General features: G+C 42.3%; 5 protein-coding genes across 6 annotated transcripts; 3 read left to right on the forward strand and 2 right to left on the reverse strand.

Moving 5' to 3' along the window:
• Window positions 1-849: 849 nt before the first annotated feature.
• LOC131281709 (acylphosphatase-2) lies at window positions 850-3,981 on the forward strand. The gene is made up of 3 exons (XM_058311056.1): window positions 850-919; window positions 2,543-2,669; window positions 3,867-3,981. Exons 1-3 carry the CDS (start codon window positions 850-852, stop codon window positions 3,979-3,981), a joined length of 312 nt encoding a protein of 103 aa, XP_058167039.1.
• Window positions 3,982-5,642: 1,661 nt separating this feature from the next.
• LOC131288285 (TBC1 domain family member 20) lies at window positions 5,643-8,408 on the reverse strand. Its single transcript, XM_058317408.1, has 7 exons — window positions 7,817-8,408; window positions 7,615-7,734; window positions 6,985-7,229; window positions 6,719-6,912; window positions 6,429-6,645; window positions 6,248-6,357; window positions 5,643-6,177 (listed from the first exon to the last, which is right to left on the reverse strand). Exons 1-7 carry the CDS (start codon window positions 8,202-8,204, stop codon window positions 5,961-5,963), a joined length of 1,491 nt encoding a protein of 496 aa, XP_058173391.1. The 5' UTR covers window positions 8,205-8,408; the 3' UTR covers window positions 5,643-5,960.
• A 481-nt stretch (window positions 8,409-8,889) lies between these two features.
• On the reverse strand, window positions 8,890-9,746 carry LOC131281109 (uncharacterized). The gene is made up of 2 exons (XM_058310361.1): window positions 9,643-9,746; window positions 8,890-9,573 (listed from the first exon to the last, which is right to left on the reverse strand). Exon 2 carries the CDS (start codon window positions 9,459-9,461, stop codon window positions 8,967-8,969), a length of 495 nt encoding a protein of 164 aa, XP_058166344.1. The 5' UTR covers window positions 9,462-9,573; window positions 9,643-9,746; the 3' UTR covers window positions 8,890-8,966.
• Window positions 9,747-10,035: 289 nt separating this feature from the next.
• On the forward strand, window positions 10,036-14,423 carry LOC131286332 (putative RNA-binding protein Luc7-like 2). Of its 2 annotated transcripts, XM_058315282.1 has the most exons (7): window positions 10,150-10,196; window positions 10,288-10,382; window positions 10,641-10,750; window positions 12,825-12,923; window positions 12,986-13,563; window positions 13,637-13,681; window positions 13,797-14,423. In XM_058315282.1, the coding sequence occupies exons 4-7, from the start codon at window positions 12,828-12,830 to the stop codon at window positions 13,966-13,968; spliced, it is 891 nt and encodes a 296-aa protein (XP_058171265.1). In that variant the 5' UTR covers window positions 10,150-10,196; window positions 10,288-10,382; window positions 10,641-10,750; window positions 12,825-12,827; the 3' UTR covers window positions 13,969-14,423. The 2 variants fall into 2 exon arrangements, with proteins under 2 accessions (XP_058171257.1, XP_058171265.1); XM_058315274.1 differs by lacking the exon at window positions 10,641-10,750 and having other exon boundaries at window positions 10,036-10,196.
• A 1,666-nt stretch (window positions 14,424-16,089) lies between these two features.
• Window positions 16,090-17,344, forward strand: LOC131281414 (zinc finger and BTB domain-containing protein 7B-like). Its single transcript, XM_058310744.1, has 2 exons — window positions 16,090-16,293; window positions 16,364-17,344. The coding sequence occupies exons 1-2, from the start codon at window positions 16,162-16,164 to the stop codon at window positions 17,225-17,227; spliced, it is 996 nt and encodes a 331-aa protein (XP_058166727.1). The 5' UTR covers window positions 16,090-16,161; the 3' UTR covers window positions 17,228-17,344.
• The last annotated feature ends 606 nt before the right edge of the window (window positions 17,345-17,950 follow it).

Raw genomic sequence — 17,950 nt, forward strand, 5'->3', positions numbered from 1 at the left:
ATTCATCCCAAGAAAATGTCTATATCTTCTAGAAAGTACCGCTAACTCTAGTGGCCGTAGGAAAAAAAAAATCAAGTGCCACCATACCGCTTTTATTTGCGCATTCCACTTATCGCGTGCCTATCGGATACCTCTCTACGTTTTTTACGAAACACAAACAGAAATTCAATATTGTGTTGTGAAATAAAAAAAAAGATGGTATTCCACCAAACAACAAAAAACTCCCGAACATCTTTAAACATCAGATACAACATCCATTCGCACTCACGTCAACGTGACACCACGACCGGCATAGGTTAAGATAACAGCCGAGGCAGTACCGTGGCCACCGAAGACGATCGCTGGTTGCCTGTGGAAGTGTGGATATTTTCGTACCACGGGAGCGAACAGCGATCGGCAGAAGGAAGCTTCTGGCGGCTGCTCTCCGAACTCGAGAGCCTTCAGCGCAATCGCACTACAGGCAACGAAATTGCGGTTCCGCGGGCAAACGGAAGGAAGGTTCCCGCGAGGGAAGGGGAAAACAAAACCAGCCAAACCATCGCATCACACCGTGGCAAATGAGCGGGTCTAAATGAGCTATCCCCGTGCGCGGCCATCGCCAGTTAGCATTGAGTTGCCCAACGGAACGGAAACGAGAATCGGAACTAGCAGCTAGCTAGCTAGCGGGATACGACCGCCGGGAATCCAACCAGTACCAGAGCATCGACCAGAGCCTCAGTGCCTGCTGACCTTGTCCGTGGTGACATAGAAAAATATACCTCTCGGTCATAGTTGTGTAACTAAGGAAACAGCCTGCTACTTTTTATCGTTAGTGTCGTCTGAAGAAAGTTACTTCTTAACTTCTAAACTATGGGTGTCCAGGATCTGCAGGATCATGTGCTGGTGCAGTGCGACTTCGAAATCTTCGGTCAGGTGCAAGGTGCGTTTTTTTTTAATTAATGGACTTTACCGGAAAATCAAAAAATCGATCAAAGAATGGATAATGTGTTTAGCCAGGGGAAACATTCATTGAGCGACGAAGACAAATTTATCTCCTGTGGCAAGATTTGTGGCGCAGTTGAAAAAAATATTCTGATTGAAACTGATTTTCGGCTTCCTGTGCGGAAACCACAGCCTGGTTTGAGAATGGAATTTTCATCGCCGACTAGACTTCTCAAAATTTGTTGGCTACCGTTAAGTGGTATTTTTAATGGAAAGTTTATGGCTCAGCCGTACAAACGAAGCTCTATCACGCCAGTTCAATTGTGTAGCAATCCTATCGTATCCCGTTGTCATTAGCTTCCGTTGATATTTATTTTTAGGCGGAACAACATTCTTCGCCGTCTCGCTTCGATTTCCTCAGGGTGCACTTTTACGATAGCGATACCATAAAGGAGGAAGAATTCATTCCTCATACTCCAATACATCACTGTAATAATATACGTTTCACAACAAAAAGATTAGTAAATGTTATCAGCGATCGGAAAATAGTCAATCCGCTCGTGGACGTCTGCCAAACCTTTTCCCAACGACAATGTTCAATTGCTCTATTTCTGTCTGTTTACTTTTACTTTCCCAAGCGGGGTCTGCAAACGAGCAAGAGGTTACTACGTTTTTCGGCGTTGAAATGTTCGAAATGTGTCCAACGACACTTCACATGTCTACTGACGAGAACACGGCTGCAATGGTTTATTTTCGTGTCAAGTATTTTTATGAACTCTTTTTTACGCAATACACAGTGAGACTGGAATACTACGCTTTGGTGCCACACTTTTTACCATGGACACCTTCAACTTTTTTTTAACTCAATCTAAGGCAAGAAGATGTCACGAATAGTTGGGAACAAGCGAACCTGTCAATTTCAGCTATTGACCGACTTCTTGCCCGGTTCTCGAACATTCATACCAAGCCTGAACTGAAGATCAACACGAATCGACTTTGAATCAATCCAAGACGTGACGATATGACCGAAGGCAGCCACCCGCTCGGATCCAACCAAAGGAGCTTCACCGTGGGCTAGTAGTCGAAGAGAAGAGCACATCATCCCCACGCAAACAAGCGTCAACCAGATACCGAAACCGAATGTACCAGAAACTCGAACTGGTTGCATATTTTTAGCATCACCTTCCCCTACTCTCATACCGATGGCACACTCCAACCGTTGCCCCGCAAATCGAATCTCATTTAGTATCCTATTACTTAATTGTGTTTGGACGCCGCATTGTTTCTTGATCGTTATTTATGGCCATCACCGGACGGAGCGTCGTCGGTGCTGGTTGCGACGTCTCGTGCAGATGCTGCACCGAAGCTGCACGCGAAGAGAGAAATGCGACTAGTTCGGGCGGCACGTGTAGCAAAGCGATTCCGAACGACCGTTGCCAAACATGTTTGGCGTCCACTGTCCGTGTCGATGTCGTGCCGAAGCCCTTGGACTGGAGCCCTTCGAAAATCTGAAACCATCAACGGCAACTGCCTGAAAGAGCTCCTCCTGCTCATTGTCACCCTCGATAATATATTTTGCTTGTTTTGCGGTTCTTTAATAATTCTCTTTCTTCCTCTCCAGGATGTGGCTTCACCAAGCACTGCCGAGACAACTGTCTGGCGCTCGGCATCAAAGGATGGGTGAAAAACTCCAAGCAGGGCACCATCATGGGCAAGATGCAGGGCGCCAAGGGTGACGTCGGCAAAATGTAAGTAACACGCTAACTTCCGGTAAACTTCTTAGCTAAATCGTGCACATGAGCGATGTATTGTGGTATGGTATGTTTACTTACGCCCGTCAAAGGAAAACTAGGTGAAGGCTAAACCATAAGATGTGCTTCAACCATGTACCGGGAATGTACCGGGAAGCAAACATCGTGCTAATCAACTAAAATCAGGGTGGCAAAAGGCGAAACTGCAGACATTACACGACAACCCTAGCCATAGGCATGCCCCACTTGAGGATCTATCTTTCCGTTGGAATCGTCAAGATGCCCCACGAGCGTCAGACAAAAAACCCGTCAGCAGCATCGGGTCTGAAAGGAAGGACACTGCGATCGGTTCGGTTTCTAAAAATAGCTCATCGTAACACACATACTGCTTGGGTGTAGAAACCAGTGCAAAGCACTAGCAACTGGTTTGTTGGTAGGGTCCGATGATTGTGGCGCAAACTTTTTGGCGACGATTCAACGAAAAACACCACTGACCGACAGATATCAGACGCCGGACTCAATCTAACCACGTTAGCGTGCAGTGACACTTTGCAGGATGAAAAGATGATTTTTTTTTTCTCTAATATTCATCGCGCCTGTAGACAACCGTAATGTGTTTATCTTGCGGTTGATCCGAATAGTACCCCACGCGCATGGATTGCAAAACGAATTATCCGTGAATATTCGACGTGGTTTGCTGGGGCAGCTTGTGGCTTTTGGGGAAGGTGAAACGAGTATCAAAGAAATGGGGGCCTCCTATTGCCCCATAAATTAACGACCTCGCTGTTCTTCTCGTATACAACAGATAAACAGTGATGGCGTTTCCGAGCATATGATCTTGATCGTGAAAGTAAAAGGAAGGTCGAGCAAAGGATATCGCGGGTAAAATTCGGGGAAATGTTAACTCTGGTGTAGCATTTTTACGATCTGGTTGACCCAATTGCATTGAACGCAAACAACCATATTTTATATGATAAAGTGTAACGTAAAATCAGGGCTATGGAATGCTCACAAAAAACAATTGAATAAATATAACTTGTGGAATGCCACCATGCCGAGAATGTTGCGAAACGTTTCAAACATGTATTGTTTCGCGTGAAATAACAGTGCACAAGAATATTTATATTTTAAATACGATTGACCATTACAGAATAAAAATTTACGATGATTTTCTTTTTCTCTCCGATATTTCAGGGTCGAGTGGCTCTCCAAAACGGGATCGCCGGGATCAAAAATCGATAAAGCAGAGTTCATCAACTGGGGAACCTGTTCGCGGTTTGCGTTCACGGACTTTGCTATAAGATTCTAGGCCCCACTCTTAATGATAAGCAGCGCTGTATTCTAATTTAATTTGCTTAATTTACGTTAGGGTGCTATAGGGAAGATGTTCTATGCTGGAGACGAAGAGAAACGACTTGCCGGTTGGTGGTGCTTGATTAACCGAGCATTCACGACCAGGATCGACCAGTGTGAGCTTCTAGATGATATTACTATATTGTATTTTGTCAGTGTATGTTTTAATGATTGTTCTGTTGTGGGACAATTTAGATACTGTTACATCAGCACTGTATTGGATTTACTGGTATGAAAGAGAGGAAGAGGAAAGGAACGAAGAGAGAATTTTTACGCACGTAATGAAAACTCACCGCTTTGTAGCACGAAAACTGTTGCAGTGTCAACGTTATTTTGGTTCCAAAACACGTACGCTTCACACGGCGTAGCTAATGGCAAAACTTGCCACTTATTCAACACGCCTAAAAGCAAAGAAAACATAAATAATACTTGCTATTTATCGTCCAGGATGAACGAAACTCTTCATAGGATAAGAATATTGTATTGAACTGTAAATAATGTAAAGAAAAGATAGGTTCATCGAGAGAAATAAAACTATAAACCATACCTTTCGTTTGTTCTGCTTGCGCAACGTTTGGGCTTTGCCGGCACGATTGATTGATTGATTATGGGACCTCGTACCATGAACCGGAGAACATAACACTAGATGAACTCGATGTTGGAATCCGGAATAACCACAAACTTTACCGATCCACAGCTTACTACGCTTCACAATAGAAAGACGGCCAAAACAACGCACGGCGCAGAAAATGCTGCGTTTAGCACAACAAGCGGGCGCTAATTAAACGCTGCTCTAAAAGTAAACAAATTTGACAGCCGGCCAGCTAGGTAGTGTTGGCAGAATCGGGATTCGGAAGATTCGAAGATTCGATCCCTAGACGGATTCTAAAGATTCGAATCCCATTTGACGGATTCCAAAGATTTGAATCCCATCTGACAGATTTGAGGATCAGCGCACTGTCAAAAGTTATTTTTCGATTTTTTGCAGTCTAGACCAAGGTTACTCCCAAGGTTGGGAGAGATTTTGCAATTTTGCGAGAGAATTTTCAATTCTCTTTTCTCTCTCAAATTGGCGCATAGTGGTGGGTAGTTGCCTCGGAACTGAAATGAAACAGTTCCCCCTGGGAGCGGATAGAGATAGCGATCCAGATGGTCCTGGGGACCATTCACAAGCTCGATTTAGCCTTTGGATCAATTCAACCATTGATTGTACAATTGTTAAAGTAACACATCATATGAAAAATCGGCATTAGATGAGCATGTATGATATGACGGATTGGGATTCGGATTCGAAGATCCGGATCTCAGAATGGATTTGAATCGAAAGATTCGAGTCCCTGTAGGGATTCAGTTTGTCCAGCACTACAGTTAGGCAGTGCTGCCAGAAGGGACTAAACCTAAGGTTTCAGATATTTCGTTTAAAAATTTGTATGTTATTTCTTTCTTTAAGTTTTTATTCAAACTCCACTACGTTTTTTAAGCAATTAAAGGCTTTTATTCTTAATATTCTATGATACAAAAAATATCGCACAACAAAAAAGAAACAGTATTACACAATTAAATCCACTACGTTGCCCTAACTTGTACGAAACGCAAATGATCGCACACCGACCCAATTTCCCAGCAGCAAAATAATAAAAACAATTCGCTAGAGTTATGTACAAATCTGGACACGTACAAGGAAAAGTACATGAATGAAAATGACTGGAATATATTGGGGAAGCATGCATGAGTGGCTGGATGGAAAAGAGGGAAAGATGAGTTCGAAACAAAAATAGATCACAAACCGTCCACCGAATCGTTCCTTTGGCCCCTTTCATTGCCAGCTTACTGCACCAGTGCCGTACTCGAATTCCACCGCCGGACGCTTCCCAGCAGTGGATTGAACGAAGCACTGACGATAAATGACGACGGTAACCGCCGGAACAGCTCGCCTCATCTGATCCCCGACAGGGACATATAGTGTGCTCGGTAGTAATACGCACAGAATCCGACCAGAATCGAAAATGCTGTAGTAACGAATACCGAGCGTCGGGACAGCTGCAGATGTGGTAGAAACCGACCAATGATGGAGTTCGATACTGGTGGTGGCTTTTTGCCGTAAAGCTTACGGTATTCGCGTTCACGTTCTTCGACAAGTCGTTGTTGTTTCCTTTACGAAATAAAAAAAAGATTCCTTAGTTTCCACGAAGACCAAGTGAAGAAATGTTTGATCAACTCACTCTTTGGCGATCATGTTTTCAACATCCTTTTCAATCACCCTGGGAGGATATTTTCGATAAAGGGTTTCAGCACTCTTCAGCAAATATTCAAATGGGAGATCTTCAGGTAACTGTAGAGGATTGAACAAAAATATCACAACCGTTAAAATGGTGCCATTGTACTACAGAAGTAAAACTTTACCTGCGATAGTAGGCAATGTAGTGAGGCCATGTCACAGTCCTCCTGGAAAATCTCGTTTTGCCTATAAATAACGATCGCGGAGGTAACATAAATTGGTAGTAGAAAATCGGACGCCAGAAAGTAGTCGTACAATCGTACCACCGAGCGATACGAATTGAGACTGTGCCCGAACCAAGTCAGATACCACGGCAAAGCAAAAAGTGTTCCCACCGTCGACCTACAATCATCGGGAATGAAATAAGTTACGTGTACGGGTTTGCAGTTGCAACATGGCAAAAAAAATGTTTCACCTTTCCAGATAGCTACACAAGGCAGCATTTTCCCGTCGTACCAGAGGGTAGATAAACATCAACCTTCGCTGTGTCGGTTCCATCGTTTCCTGCATGCATTCCACCAAATGATTGGTGGACAATATTTCCATCACGTGGAATGCCACCTCCTCACCCACAACAAGTAGAAATGTTATTGCAACATCGTGGTATCCCTAAAAAGAGAAAAAAGTGAAGGCAATCAACGCACTCCACATCTCATGCCAAAACTTACAAATGGTCCTTACCTGGTAATACTTCAGATGCGGATACTTAATAATCACCCGAAGGATCAGCACAGTCAGCTGATCCTGCAATGCCACTCGCTGTTCGTATGGAATGCCGGGAGGGAAACGCTTCAGCGAGCGATTGACATCCAGCACGACCTGGTTGTACTCGGGATGGTTGTTCAATTCTTCCAGCGATGGCGCTGGGTCGACCTGTTGCGGATCAACACCGACCAGCAGTGGCCAAATCTTTCGACGTAAGTCATCTAATGGAGAAAAGAGCAAGAATTTGTAAGACAATAAACTTCGTTGACTACCTCTTTCCTTTTGCTTTGCTATTTTAAGGGTTTTCTTTTGTTATCAAAGCGCAACGGTTTTATGTGTCGCATTTACAACAAGTTTCGCGCAGATCATTGAAACACGATAAACTCGTTCGATGTGCATCGTTGCTTCCTAACAACTTTAATTCATCACGCTCGAACCAATTTGCCAAGTATGGTGGCTCGCGTATGGTGGTACCATGTTAACTTTCACGCGCGCAGTTGTTTCGCTCTCGTTCACAATTCGACCTTGGCGAAATTTAGCCTACTCTGTTGGGGGCTTTGGCTACCATAAAACAAACTACTACCGACGAGCTGAGCGGACACTTACCATTTATCAACCCGTACTCGGACTTGGCAAACTGCTTCCAGGAGTCCAAGGAGGTCTTTGGGTCGTCCAATGCATTTTCGATTTTAATGCGCTTCAATTTTTCTTCGTGATTTTCAGGAACTGAAAAAAACAAAATTCGCTGGTTTTATAGCCAAATCTTCACTCCATTATGTTTATGTTGTAACTAAAAGCAAATAATTACACTTTTCAAAACTCAGCTCCGTCGGTTCATCCGACCGTCGGTGGTTGTTCGGCTGAACAAGAGCAATATTTTTTCCATTCAATCCCGGTGACGAACCGTCCGTATGATTATCCTCTCCATTTTTGTCCGAATGCGCACCGTCCCCCGGTGGCTGAAGCAGTTTTGTCAATTCGGTGGTTTCATCATTATCAATGCACTTTTCCCCACCATCGCCCTCATTGCGCGACGGTAATGATCCGTAATTCTTATCGTCGTAACCGGGTGTGGAGGATTTACGTGATTCATCCATCGGAGAAAGAGATTCAGGATGTTCGTCGCTATCCTCCGTGTCGAGCAGCGCGGAACTACGCTTCTCGGATGTACCATTTAGCAATTCCATACGCTCCATTGCACTGTCCGCATTCCAACAATGTTCGATGCTAGTTTATTGGTGTCACTTATCCACACTGTACACTGAGTCATGTAATCGTGGGCCAACGAGTCTTCCAGCGTCGCTGTGGCACGGAAAAATTACCCCGTTCGAGTCTCTCGGTTTTATCGATTTTCTACCAGATCTGTTCAATGCTGTTTTTCGCTGCTGCAGAGAAGGTTTGCTGTACTTTTTCCTTTACAACCTAGGACGCCCGTCTTACTCTTTGCCCTTCTACACTTTCAAAACAAATCTTCCAAAACTAGCGAACTACAAGCGTTGACAGATCTACATTGAATCACCAACACAATCTCGCACAAACTGTTGTTTGACAACCGTTTGTTCGGGAAATCAAACATGTTTGGGAAACCTGCTTAAGTAGCCTTGGTCCTATCTTTCGTTATTTATACTAGATCAGTGGCTGTGCGACAGAGTTAACAGTCATCACTTCCATGCAGCGATCGCACTCTTGCACACTATGCATTTTAAAGTGACGGGTGTTTCCCTTGGTTGCCATAAAAATGAAAACAGCACATTCGTTTCGTGATAGAATTGGTTTGAACGTTTTTCACATAAAAAAGCATAACAATTGCAGTTGAGCAAATCGAATAGACAAAAATTACAAGAAACCAAAATATACGATTTTATTTCAATGTTTCTAACCCACTAAAACCCTACAGCAAATTGTTGACATGTACCAGTTAAATGAACACAGTTTAAAACGATAATCAACCATTCATCTCATTTCTTATTCTTTACGAGCGCTTGGAGAAAAGTAATTACTTCAGGATCGCGCATCAGTGAACTTTTCTTTTGGTTCAGAATACATGAAAATATGTCCATCCTTTGCCCCGTTTTTGGTGGCTTATCTGTTGATCCTGCTGCATCGCACGCCTCTCGGTCATTCAACTCTCCATCTTGATCGGTGGAATTGATACTGCTGTTGGTAGTATCGTTACTATTGGCTGCTCCAGGCGAAAGGAGCAGCTCGTTCTTGATTCCCTGAGCAGAGATTGTTGGGACCGCTGCGGCGGTTGAACTGGTAGTTTGTTTTGATCCATTCTTTGGTTTTTGTCTCTTGCTTCGGGGTCCCGAAGTGCGGGCACTCGAATTGGGTTTTTCCTTCAAGTCGTTCTCATCCCTAGGCGAATCCTTCGTTGATTCTTGCAGACGTTTCTTGACGTGAAGGTTCAACTTTTCTTTGATTTTGTTTTCACTTTTCTCGCTTGACTCCATAGCTCACGCTTATCACAACATGTTGCTCTACACTTTCACTTTTCTGTGCTATCAGCTTACCATCAGGAGCTCCACGTCGTCGATGTAAACAAATAGCGACATTCTTTATTTGCTGAAACGATAAGGTCAGTTCACTGCAACAATGTAGAAACGGATAAATAATAAATAGACAAATACGTACACTTGGTGCCGCTAGTAACGTTTTTCGTGGCTGAACTAACAAGTACCACACGTATTTATTTACTTTTCCTAAACAATTGCTACCATCTGATCGATCTGGCCAAGGTACGCGAAGAAAGAGGTCAAATAAATTAGATTTAGTTTTAACATTTTAAAACATTCTCCAATAGCACTCCAATAAAGGAGTTTTCACAAAAAATTTACGAATCACAATTTATCACTAATTTACGCATCTTTTGTAATTTTCTATCATAAAAATGACTTGGAATAACTGCCATTGTTTTTTTCAGTCATTTGTCATATTTCAATAAATGCTATGACCTGAATTATCATTAAGTGTTTTATTCGGCGCTGGCGTGTTTGGCAGCTGTCATAATTTTCTTCGCAGTGAAAATCCAAGCGTGTGCTGTGCTTTAAGTAAACGATTATTTAATTGGTAGAAGAAAAAGGATTGAGCAGAACTGGCCAAACAGTAAAATAACACAGTGTTGATCATGTCGGCACACGATCAAATGCGGGCGATGCTTGACCAGCTAATGGGAACAGCTAGAAATGGTGAGTAAAAAATTGTTACCTCCAGCCTCTTGCGCGTATTGTCATTAGGGATTGCTTTCAATGGATTGTGTTTTCTTCTATCCCCGCTTAGGTGAAACCAATCGGTACTCGGTGAAATTCTACGACAGCAAAGTATGTAAGAGTTTTCTATTAGGCTGCTGCCCGCACGAGATCCTCGCCTCGACGGTAAGTAGAGAATATTGAATTCCATCACCTCTCAATGCTAGTTAACGGTATATTCCACTGTCCTTTCCTGGTGATGTCGGCACATCTCTTCCCACGAAAAAGCATCCCTCCAATGTTCGAACTAAAACCGCACGACGTAACACTCACTTGATGTATTTATCATGATAAAATACTAGGTTCTACCGCGTGCTATCCGTGTCGTGTAGAGTTTCGTTTACTCTATTTTTTTCCACTTGTCGCTTCTGTTCTATTTCACAGACGGTCACAACACGTCGCTTTTTCCTCATATGTTACTATAAATCATATCAAAACGCAATGATACAAAACGGTATAAAAATCATTGGGGAAAGCGAAGGTGCGTGTGATTGGTAAGTTTACATTACTTGCGACGGATCGAAAAATCATATGATAAGCTTAAACAGTATTCCATCCTCCCCTTGTATCAAAACTGTCGCCTTCTAGTGCAAAAGCGTGCAAATATCTACCTTCCCATATCAAATGCTTAGGGCAGCTCCTCCGTTGGCACCGGCGTTCGTTCGCACAGAAAGGGTCATTTGCGGCGTGTAACACAAAATACAGAAAATCCGCATGGCTCTCTAGCGCGTGACCTAATTGGGTTCAAGTGCCCTTGTGCCACACGCGCACGGTTAAGACAATGAGTTGATGAGGGACGATCTCAAGATGATAATCTGAAGCAGAGTCGTAAGTACACTGTGCCCGAATCGTCGCACATCGGTTACCCCTTGATGGAAACGTTTTCCAGTATAACCCGTAGCACGATTGTTTTCACCCTCCTCCAAGATGCCAACGGTTTAAAGTTCCCACACAAATATACAAAAAAAAACCTACTTGCCTAGAGATTCGTGCAGGAACCGCCGAGGAGTTTGTGTCACTCTCTGCGATGCGGGTTGTAGAGAATGCTGCTGCTTCCTGGCGTACGTAAGTGTTTCCTATTCTAACCGATTTCCAAAAATCAAACCACAAACTTCCGTTGTTTCCTTACCCCCCCCCCCCCCCACCCACCACTGGCAGCGATATTGCGATAATCTGTTTTGTTTTGCATTTTGTTATACGACGAGTTATCTATCGAACGCAAACTTCGGGAACACTCTTTGCCAGTATGTATTTTTTTTTTTTGTTATTGTAATCAACGAGTAATCTTCAAATACCAATAGTTCCAATCTCGCCTAGGGAAGTTCTGGGCTGCCAGACGAAAAAAGCAAACATTTGTATACCCAAGCTCTGAGCCACCCCCTGCCCAGACTGTGGCCATTGGTCTACGTTTGTGTTATCAGACGAAATAGAACAAGTTCTTTGTGGGTACGTATGACAACAAACAAAAATCTAACCGATTCGTATGAATTTGATCGAATCTCTGCTCCTATGGACGTCTACTGTCCGGGTATTACGGGTACGTAATCTATTTCTACATCAGCAATTCTGGCAGCAAACGATACTTCATATAAAACAAATAGGAAAAGAAATAGTGTAGATTGTTGCAGCTGTAGTTAAGGACGAGTATAGCATTTAAAATATTTGGTGAGACTATCGTTTTATCGATAAAACATACTTCTAGTTTGATATAACTAACATTAGAGTTGCTGTAGAGGGTTCCATAATGTTTTGCTTGTTTAACAGCTGCAGCAATCTGTTAATCGCTGTGTACAATTGTTTAACTGTTAAAAGAAGAATATGCAATCCATAATTTTTAAACTCTGTTTACATAAGTATTAAAAGTATCCACTTTGCAGAAAATTTCAGAAAGTTCGAATTTATAAACTTTTGAACCGCGACTTAATGCTACCAAATGTGCATACATCTTTTTGTTTAAAATATACATATAATAATTAGGTAAAAAATTAACCATAAAATCACTCTGCAAAAAGGATGCCAATACCATTCGGGTTAGATCTGAAAAAGGGTAGGAAATGAAGCAAACTGAGCAAAACAAAGTTTCCAGTAGGCGTGTAATCATTTTGGGTGTGTATGGTGTTAATTGTTTGGTGAGTAACAACACAAGATCCATCATCAAATCATTACTGAAATATTGCTACTTCTTAGGTACTTCGATGAGTTAGTCGAGTTTTACTTGTTTTTTTTACCTTTTTCAACTAAAGTTTTGCATTTACAGGTGTTAATCAAAATGCGCGAAACGCTACAGCAACAACAGAAGTCAAAAATTGATCTACTTTCCTTTGTAACAAATTATATTTTGTTTTTGTTCAAATGTTTTGTAAAATTGATTCTAATTGATGCACCCGCATTGGTTGTTAAAGCAAAGCTGTTCCAATGGAGCTGAAATGGTGCGATTTTGTTGTTGTTTTTCATGCGAGATTTTGCTTCAGTTCTCGGTATACGTGTCGCTGTTTCTACAAGGTACTAAACAAAAGTTGGTTCTATTTTTTATTCTCTTCCATCTACCTGCCTGTTTGTCGCGAGTAGCGAATGGATTTAGGCGAATGCCCGAAAGTACACGATCTTGCCCTCCGTGCTGACTATGAAAATGCATCGAAAAATAAGGACTACTACTATGACGTCGATGTAAGTATCCATTCCTTTGCTCGAAGCTGCGTTAATTAACATGATTTTTTTGTTTTCCTAAGGCAATGGAGCACTTGCAAGCATTCATCAACGATTGCGATCGGCGGACGGAAGCCGCAAAAAAGCGGCTGGCGGAAACGCAGGAAGAACTGACGGCGGAGGTAGCCGCCAAAGCGAACGCTGTGCACGAGCTGGCGGAGGAAATCGGTAAGAAACTTGCAAAGGCAGAGGCTCTAGGTGAGGCAGGGCAGGTGGAGGAGAGCATGAAGCTGATGTCGGAGATAGAAGAGCTGCGAGGGAAAAAGACACGGGCCGAACATGAGTACCGTAGCTCAATTCCGGCCAGCACGTATCAGCAGCAAAAGTTACGCGTTTGTGAGGTCTGCTCCGCCTATCTGGGCATTCACGACAACGACATTCGGCTCGCGGACCACTTCGGTGGTAAATTGCATCTGGGCTTCTTGGCAATTCGAGAAAAGCTAGCGGAACTGGAGAAAACGGCTGGCCCGCGGCAGAAGGAGCTCCGCAAAACAGGGCGCGATCGGGACCACGAGGATCGTAGCCGATCACGGTATGTGGGCGGACGGGAGCTAGATCGACGCTCCCGCGCGCTGGCCCGAAGCCGTGAGCGAAAGGATGTGTAAGTGTGCACCATGCAGTTTAAGTAGCACCTTTCAATAAGCTTCACTAACCGCGTTTGCTTACCATTCTAGACGAGAACCACGTAGTGGTGATGATCGCAAAGAGAAATCAGAAGGGTAAGTAGTGAGAGGAAGATAAACTTGTGACCAATCCAAACTAAGGTGCCGTTTCCTTACCGTCGTTGAAAAATGCGTTATTAATATGGGCTAAAACTGATGCTTTTCTTTTCAGTCGAGACCGAGAACGTGAGCCCCGCGATCGAGGTGACCGTGAAAGACGCAGGTCACCGGATCGCACCCGTCGATCCCGTAGCCGTGAGCGCAGTCGCGATCGAGACCGTCACAATGATCGGAACAACGATCGCCGTAGGCGGTCGCGGTCCCGCGAGCGATCCAGACGGTAAGCATCAATCATTCTGTAGAGATCATTCAAGCACACATAGGCACGTAGCATCCGGTTCATCATGGGGTCGGCAGCAGCGGTTGCGGTATCAGGAATGTCCAGTACGCTAGGAGCAACAGCCGATTCAAAACAATTGTAACAAAGTTCTCTGTAACGGCCGACAACCAATAATGTCCCTGACCATCGATGGAATGGCTCTTACTTGTAAGCATAGTTGTACCTTCTGATTTCTTTCGATTAATCTTTCAAACACTTTACTTCTTGATTCCATCACGATATGATTTCAACGTAGACGGTACGTAAACAAAACAAGATTTTTAGATCATATCTCTGTGCTGCTCAAATCATTGACTGACGGAGATATTTCGGTAGCAAATCAATTCGTTATGATACAGTTTAATATTATTTTATAAATATCCCCAAATGATAACGATTGTACTAAGAACTGGGAAACATTTTTATGAATGAATTAACAAAATTTTCCACCGATAGTCGCGGCTGTTTATCTTTTGTTTTTTGTCACAACTGTTGCTATTTGGCAGTCCTCACAACAGACCCTTTGTGTTCTCGAAGAAAGTGTTTCAACGAGAAACTAGTAAAAATTAAAGAAAAAAATACAGTGTGTTGTACGCGGAACCAACAACGACGACATTCGAATCAGGATGGTACACATGTCCACCTAATTGGCGCAATTCAGAGTACGTATTGAACTTGTTAAAAAAGGGAAAATAAATAGATCATTACCACCTTGTTCCCGACCGTGAGTATAAATTAAATTTAAAATTAGGAAGCATTTTTTCTGTAATAGCACACAAACTACACTGCATCTAATGAGGAGAAATAGAAGAAAATCGTGTGACATGCTATTTTATTAAATTGCTACCAGTTTTGAAATTGAACATTCTACAGCACCAAACATTAATACTCTTTCTATTCGCCACTGGTGAGGAATATTATCTTATTGGGATTGTTTTATTGTTCCACTTTTTGCATGCTGATTTAATTCTGCAGGATGGAAATAAATTCTATTGCTACTGGAAAAAGTTTGTAAATGGTGAAAGTAGTTTACAATGATGATTGACGAACAAGTAGTACGTTGATTGATCCTCCCCACAGAAACACTTACGACAGGAAGTTACATAAAGCGCAAGGTTTTATCATTTCTTTCAATTCGTACTGTGATGAAAACACATGAACAAATTTAGGCATTTGTTTGTTTTGCGTTACAAACTCTTTTTTCTGTCGTTTTTCACACAAATTTTGTAGGTGTTAATAAAAGTGAACATTTGTGTCGTACAGAATAAGGCGTCCGTCGTTTGATGATGTCCGAAATGGTTATCTAAATAATTGTACATTTTACCTTATCCGTTAATCGTCTGCCGCTTAAGCTGCCAGAAGAAGGATGCACTCTTTCAGTGCAATGAATTAAAATTTGAAGTGGACAACCTTAAATTATTCTTGGCTTGGACATGCCATACCTTCAAGGACTTTTTTCCTTTTGTGTACATGGATAATCAATCCTCTCGTACAGGGGAGGGTCATGGGCGGATTTTCTAACCGGCGCCCTACTGTCACGGAGTCCTCAAGTATCTTTACTGAAATTTTCAAGATATTTCGTAGAACGTCTCAATAGAAAGATATTTGGTCTGAAGTGCAAAAAGAAGGAATCTTCTTCTTGGCGTAACGACATGACCAAGAGATGCCTGCCCCATTAAGGGCTTACGAGACTTGTTTTTCCCTGTTGTACGTGGATAGTCAGTACTCTCGTACAGGAGACGGTCCGGTTTCGGTTGGGATTCGAACCCAAGCCGTCGAGGTGGTGAGCCCCGGCGCTCATGGCTCATGGGCCGATTTTTCTAACCGGCGCTACCGCTCGGCTGTCGCGGATCCCCCAGAAAAAAAAGGAATATCCCATCCAAAATGTATGGACTACCCGGGTAGCCGCGTGAGACGGTTCCGTATGGAACAAGCACGGGTAAACGTTAAATTTGAAACGTTTGGTTGTCACTTTTCATATATTTTTTTAGCGAAACATGTTTTGACATTTCGCTAGATGGATGATTGTAAACAAATGTACGGCGGCAAACTGTTTTTAGTCGTTCTTGCAGTAGATCGTAATGCTCAGCGAGCTGCCCAATCATTTAATTTTCTGCACATCTCTTTTTGTTTTAAAGTTTAAGAACAAAGTTTAGCTATGGCGGCTACTATTGAAAATCTAGCAACCGTTTGTCGGTTTTGTTTTTGCAAAAGTGGTTTAATATCCCTTTCGGAGGCCTTGCGTACGACCGTCGCTGTCGAGGATGTGTTGCATTCCACTGGAATTAAGGTTCGTACATCATCGTGTTGGTAATTTGATTTGATGTAAAAATTGCAATTGGTCATATTTTGATTTGCAGATATCTGAAAATGAAGAGCTACCCTACGCCGTTTGTCATGCCTGCTGCAAAATCATAAGGAATTCTGTCAGTTTTCGCAATACGTGTTTGAAAAATGATATCATCCTGAAAAAAGTCCTTTCCGTGATAGATGTGGATAAAAGTACTAGCAAACCCTTTCAGTGTACAGCTCCAAAACGGGGAAACTTGGTGGAAAACGCTGCAGAAAGTAACATTGAAACAATTACGCTTGATGAATCAGATTCCGATGATTCTCTCCCATCGCTTTACGGAGAAGCTATGCAAGAAGCTTGGAATGCTAATACATCAACCGCACAAAGTGAAGAATGGCTGATATCTTCTACTATCGAAAAGGAACCTGATCATCCGCTCATTGCGGTCTGTGAAGAGAACGAAAATAATGCTTCCAACAGTGTGGTGGACCTAGATGTATCAGGGAATCCTATATCGAATGACGATAATGATTCTGATAGCGCTATTCCTTCACTTAATGGTGAATCAAAAGTTCCTCCAACTAAAAATGACTCGTTTACCAAAGATGCGAATGAAGACAAAGTACAGTGTCATTTGTGCGGTACATTTCAGCGCTATTTCATTCAGCATTTGAAACGAGTGCATCAGAAGAAAAATAGATTTTCATGCCCATATTGCCCGAAACAGATGCTCGAAAGATATATTCTTAAAGAGCACATCAACACATGGCACAAAAAGGACATAATGTACACGTGTGAGCGCTGTGGTAAAGGATACACAAATTATAGCGGTTACTTCTACCATATAGTATGTATTCATATTGTTTCTGTTCTCTGTAGAAATCGCACTCATATAAGTAAAATTTCAGCAAAACTCGCATGGAAAGCTTGATTCGTATGAGTGTGAAACATGCCACAAGAAATGGAAGTCTTATGATTCGTACAGAAAACATAGAAAAAAACATTTTGTGACTTCTATCACTTGTAAGGATTGTGGGAAGATTTACAAAAACAAGTAAGTAAATGCAAAATTTTGCATAAACCCAGCTATAACAATATGTTTTTAATTTTTGTAGTGCAACATTCGAGCAACATCAACTTCAATATCATCCTACATAGTTATGGAAGAAGATCGGATTGTAAAGGCCGATCACAAGTTAAATCTACAAATGCCTCCAGCATACCTCTTTGAAAAATGAAAATATTGGACCATGGCATTAGCAAACATCCAATTAGAACTAGTGCATGTTTGTTAGAAGTAGCTGCATTGAGAAATTAAACAAGACAGAAGAAAAACTAGTTTTCAGAAACACCAGGAAAAATTTGAAGTGACTTTGAAGTTAAAATGGCTAAAACGATACAAGTCGTACAAGGAAAGTCGTTCTACTGGTAGACATCCGATCCCAAATATGAGGCAAAACCATCCTGTTTAGTTGATACTCAATGTTCGCTGCCAACAAGATAGATTTTAGTGCCAAATTAGTAAAGTTTGGAATCTCAACCAATTGAGACGATTCAGCCAAGGACATAGCTAAACATATGCTGATTCCGTGTTCGTGTCCTCTGTACGCAGTCCGTATTCAGTTGTATGCGCACGCTACGTTTTATTCTTTCA

The sequence above is a fragment of the Anopheles ziemanni genome, chromosome 2 (genome assembly GCF_943734765.1).
Source record: "Anopheles ziemanni chromosome 2, idAnoZiCoDA_A2_x.2, whole genome shotgun sequence".
Classification (NCBI taxonomy): Eukaryota; Metazoa; Arthropoda; class Insecta; order Diptera; family Culicidae; genus Anopheles; species Anopheles ziemanni.